Source organism: Anarrhichthys ocellatus, unplaced genomic scaffold, assembly GCF_004355925.1.
Source record: "Anarrhichthys ocellatus isolate YVR2014 unplaced genomic scaffold, GSC_Weel_1.0 scaffold210, whole genome shotgun sequence".
NCBI lineage: Eukaryota > Metazoa > Chordata > Actinopteri > Perciformes > Anarhichadidae > Anarrhichthys > Anarrhichthys ocellatus.
The window spans coordinates 129,881-135,091 of NW_022280240.1; the positions used below are offsets into that span (position 1 = coordinate 129,881).

The 5,211-nt window shown below is 44.8% G+C and overlaps 1 protein-coding gene across 1 annotated transcript; it reads left to right on the forward strand.

Annotated features, from left to right (window-relative positions):
• The first annotated feature begins 246 nt into the window (after positions 1-246).
• On the forward strand, positions 247-5,186 carry LOC116400842 (serine/arginine repetitive matrix protein 1-like). Its single transcript, XM_031878928.1, has 2 exons — positions 247-314; positions 1,225-5,186. The coding sequence occupies exon 2, from the start codon at positions 1,428-1,430 to the stop codon at positions 2,448-2,450; it is 1,023 nt and encodes a 340-aa protein (XP_031734788.1). The 5' UTR covers positions 247-314; positions 1,225-1,427; the 3' UTR covers positions 2,451-5,186.
• The last annotated feature ends 25 nt before the right edge of the window (positions 5,187-5,211 follow it).

Below are 5,211 nucleotides of genomic sequence, written 5' to 3' on the forward strand. Positions count from 1 at the left end.
GCGTATTTTTTAGGAGTTTATCTCCCTGATTGTTAACACGTTGAAACGCAAAATTAGGCTTCTTTTGCATTTTTCGCCCAGACAAACTGTTAATAGCTACTAATATTTAAAACCACAACTTTTGTAATTAATAATCATTCTGAAACCAGATCTGTTTTGAATTGCATTTGCCGCCCCTGGTGGTTCTTCTGTGTCGTGTCTCTTATTGACCCTGGAAACAGGAAGTGCTTTCCTTCCTCTCCAGATCTCACCTGAGGCAGCCACATGGGACTAATGCCGTCCTCTCCTTCACAGTTTACACATTGGTATCATCAGTGAGTAGCATTGTTTTTAGCTTGAAAGTGACATGGATGCATCGTTATTGGTTTGAACGTAGTTATTGTGTTTGGCCAGGAAATGGTTGACTTTATGCCTTGTTGTAAAATCAGATAGTTTGTTAAACTGATATATGAGCGAACCAGTCTTCTTTGGATTTACAGACTTACTTTACTTTCCTTTATTTCTGTGTCGGGGTGAAAGATGTCATATAGCCTTTAAGCAAAGGTTTGTGTATTATTTTAACACTGTTGTTGTACTAGAAGGTCAGAGTATTAAAGCGTGAAGAAGCCTGACGATCATTTCCTTCAAGTCTCGACTGGACAGAAAATAAAAGGATAAAGAAGAAGAAAATGTCCTTTGTATTATAGTTTTACCAAAACTTCCATAAAGAATGCTGATTGTAGGAATGTGTTGCCATTGCTGTCCTCGTGGTGTGATGTAAACATGGTGTTGTAGCGCCCCCTGTGACCAATCAGGGCCACTTGTACATCTCCATAAAGGAGGATGAGTCGCTTCAGTGACAGGATAATCAGTCACACCTGAGGAGATGTTTTAACAATAAAGAAAACATGAGCAGCGCCCCCCTGTGGCCGGACAGGAATCACATTTATTTTAATTTGTTTTTTTCAAAATTATATTTGTGACTTCTGAGTCAAGATATTATTCACGTTTAGAGAGAAATAAAACCTGTATTCACTAGAATATAAGGCTATTATTATTATTGTTATTATGGCAGAAGATAATAAGATACAATAGAATGCATATAATAAATCATTATTTATTAATACATGTTCTCATTTTAAAACATAAATGTGTAAATGTTGCAGTGTTTCTGGGATTAGGTGTGTTTTTTCACTTCAGTGTTGTACCTTTATTATGATATTATGGGATACTTCTTTATTTCAGATGGGACCTGGGCTACATAAAAGCATGCACCTGAACTCCTCAGCTGTCATTCAGCCAGTGCTGTGTGGTGGACCAGGCCTGATCCAGACCTGCACGCGTCCACCTGCAGCGCGCTGCTCGCTGCCTCACTGCGGCGGGCTGACGATGACTTGAATGCTGATTCTTGTGGAGATCGACAAAGGACACGAGGAAAAAAGGAGGAGATGAACCGTTTCCTGAGAGCCGGGGAGAACGGAGGGCTGCTGACGGACTGCAGGGAGCTGTCACCCAACCACACCGCCTCCTCCTCCTCCATCACCTCCTCCTCCAGCGCCGCTGGCCCAGCCGACAGACACGCGGCCCTGCCCTCGCTCCAGACCCGGGGACCTGTCGGCGGCGGCAGCGGCGGGTCGGAGCCGAGGAGATCCGCTCTTAAACGCAGCCGAGCCGGTCGAGAGGGACGAGAGGAACCGGAGGCGGCGGAACACTCAGCGGCTGCAGGAGAGGTGAGCGTCGGTAAGCAGCAGCAGCAGCGTCGGGAGGCTCAAGGACGCAGCGTCGGTGGAGAAGGTGTGGAGATGATTTCAGCGGTCAGCAGGGACGCGGACGGCGGCGGGAGCGGTCTCATCATCATCAACAACAACAACAACAACGAAGTGCCCGCGGCCTCTCCTGCGACATGCGCCAAAGGCAAGGAGGAGAGGAAGGGGAAGAACGTGATCCGGGGCTGGAAGAGAGACCGGGACCGGGAGAGGGACGCCGCCGCTCCTCCTCCCGCCCGGACGAGGAAAGAGAAGCTCGGCGATGGCTCGTCTCCTCCTCCGCCGCCTCCTCCTCCTCCTCCCTCCGCCGTCTTCCTCCCGTCGTGCGCCCTGCCCGAGCATCCTCTCTGCCGTAACGGCGCCGGACACTGCCACTGCGCCGCGCAGGACTCCAGGATCCCGGGAGATAACGGCCACATTAACAACGTCAACAGCAGCGGCAGCGGCAGCGGGAGTAATAACAGCGCGCTGGATTGTGGAGTTAAAAGCGGCGGCGGCGCTATTGTTGTCAGGCGGCAGCATGACGACACGCCGGCGGCCAAGAAACACAGAGGAGCCGAGAAGGTAAGCAGCTCTTATTGTCTGGAGGCCAATCATAAGAATAAGAATATTAATAAAAGAATCAGCAACACTGCAGAACAAACAGACGTCTCCTCACACAGCAGCCGTCCGTCTTTACATCAAACACCTGCAGGCGCACATTAAAGCTGGCAAACATACAACAGAGAGGAAATGTGTTTTTATTTCTTTATATATTCAGAGCACACACAGTGAAGTGAGATGCAGGTGTGAAGGCCACAAAGAAGCCTGCAGACACACACGGGGCGGTTTAGATGGACGGAGATGGAGATGCTGCTTGTTTCCTATTGTTGTGGCCCAGCTGGTGTCATTGTCCCGTCTGTCTGCTCTTATTTAACATGCTGATGTACTGGGATTGGGTTTTTTGTGTCTGTTGGAGGAGAGATGAAGAGAAGAGGGAGTAGCACTCCATCTCCTCCTCCTCCTCTTCCTCCTCCTCTTCCTCTCTCAGCACCATTTAATCCAGTCCTCCTAGCTTTTGCTGGAGATTAAAGCCAAAAGAAAGAGAGCAACTATTTATACATGTGAAGACTTATAAGACGTGAGCGAATGAGAATGTAAATCCTCCCTTCTTTTTCTGTGTTGCATCTGCAGGCTGTTTGTTTGCTCTTTTCATCTTGGGGTAGAATACTGGACTCAGGTGTGCGAGCATGGGACAAAACGTTTCTCTTTAAAGACATCAATCCTGCAGGTTGACAGGTCGGACTGCTGTGCATTTGACGAGCCACTCTTCAGCTCCATTTTCTAGTCTGTTAAGGGTCTAAAGGAGATGTTGCCACTTGTGAAATCATTTTGTTTGGGGGGGTTAAATAAGTAATCCGCATCCGGAGAGACAAAGATGGAGGGAGTTTATGGGAGGAGAGGGAGGAATTGGACATGACAGCAGAGGACACGGGCTGAGAGAGACAGAGCAAAATAAAGACAGATGGAGGATGTCCGAAAGGAGTTTTTATTTGTGGTGGATGCAGGATTAAGAAGAAAGCGAAGCATCCTCCCTGCTGCTGGCAGATGCTGCTGACAGGAGGAACGCTGGCCTGCTTTGTTTATTTGTTGATCTGAAGGATTCCCATTCGGCTGTGAAACACACACACACACACACACACACACACTCACCCTGAGCTCTGTGGTGACTGTCATTCACTCTGTCAGCAGTGATCTCGGCTGCACTGAAGCTGTTTAGTGTGATGGTTGTGGAGCTTCACAAGCGTTGAAACACTTCAGACTGAGACTCATTTTGACCTGAGTTTTGTCACAATCGGCGGTGAGCTGGAAACATAATCAACGATAATATATTTAGTTAAAGCGGATATTGACAGTCTTACCCGTGTCTCTTCTGAATGTTTAGCACATTTCAGATATTCAAAACAACGTCAAGAACCAAAACTTGGAGGTTCACACTTCTTCACACTTCTTCATCTTTGACCAGATGTTCCCTTTTTATTAAATGTTAATTTTCGACTAATGTTTAACAAAAACACATTTGAGTTTGACTTCAAATTAGAAAATAGGTTTTATACAAAACAACAACTTTATATTCCTCAATTATGTTTTTTGTATCCGTACAAAAGCTCGTTATATTGGACTGAAAACAGGCTTCTTAAAATGTAACTGCATTTGGAGATGAAAAATGATATAAAACATGTTTTATGTTGAGAAGACTCTCCACAGTTTTTACTGTTCCTGAAGACCGGCTCCTCTCACTACCTGCCTGTGACTGGTTCAGGTTTAGTTCACTATATTCAGAGTAATTAGTGCCATAAAAAGCCAAGTAGGAAGTAGTGTGATGTGTCATGGAGCCCGTCACCCTCCTTAAGGAGGAAGCAGAGGAGGAGGGTTGGGTCGTATAGGTCTGACTACAGTTGGTGTATTTTAAGGATGATGACCAACAAATCTATAAAGCAAACCTTCTGGAAGCTGCTGACAAACAACCTGTTGTGTTTGAGCAAGAAATGAGGATTTGTTGGAGATACCAGAGAGATACTTTAAGATAAAAAGCATTTCTTAAAGGTTTTTTGGCCAAATTCTGAAAAAATGCATTTGGGTCAAAACTGTTTTGTTACAAAAGACTGACTACTTATGGTTTATTCTTTGTATATTTAATACTTCTCAAAATGTGTGCTTGCAGGAAGAGCACAGGTTCAACTACTGATGGAGCGAAAGGTGAAGCAGCCGTTATTAATGCTGTTGGTCACATAAAGCTCAACACGTTATTTCTTGTTTCAGTGATATTGTGTCTGATTGAATGATTGACAGTTCAGACGTCAACATGAACCATCTTTATAGCTATTATTCTTTTTTTTTTGTTGGGAAGATTGAAATGAATCAATTCAAATCACAAGTGAGAATGTGAGATTTTATGATGCGTTCAATTTAAATTGAATCTCAATTGGATGAACTAGCTACACCCCTGCTGACAGGAGCCAATGTGGAGGCACTGGGTATATGAAATAGTCTGGATATTAAACAAAGCTTATGAATAAGGTTTAATTAAAGAGAAGCGTGTATTAATTATGTTTTACAGAGAGGGCCGAGGGCCTTTGTGCTCAGTCTTTTCATCTGATTTAATAGATCTGCTTGTATTTTAATCAATAAAGCGGTCTACACAGTTGGGTCTTTTTAAAGTCTATTTTCTTCTATTTTATATGCACAAGTATAGTGAATGTGTGTTGGGTGACCTACACTCAATATTGTGCCTGAACGCATCGTAGAGTCTGCTGGAACGTCAACATGCTGATGTTCAGCAGGTACAATGTTGACCATCTCAGTTTAGCGTGTCCGCGTGCTAAGTTAGCTTAGTTCCAATATCATGGAAGCTGGTGAGACAAAATACAATCTATTGGATCACTGTGTAGCCCCGCCCCTAAAGCATCCCCTGCTTTATGGTCTG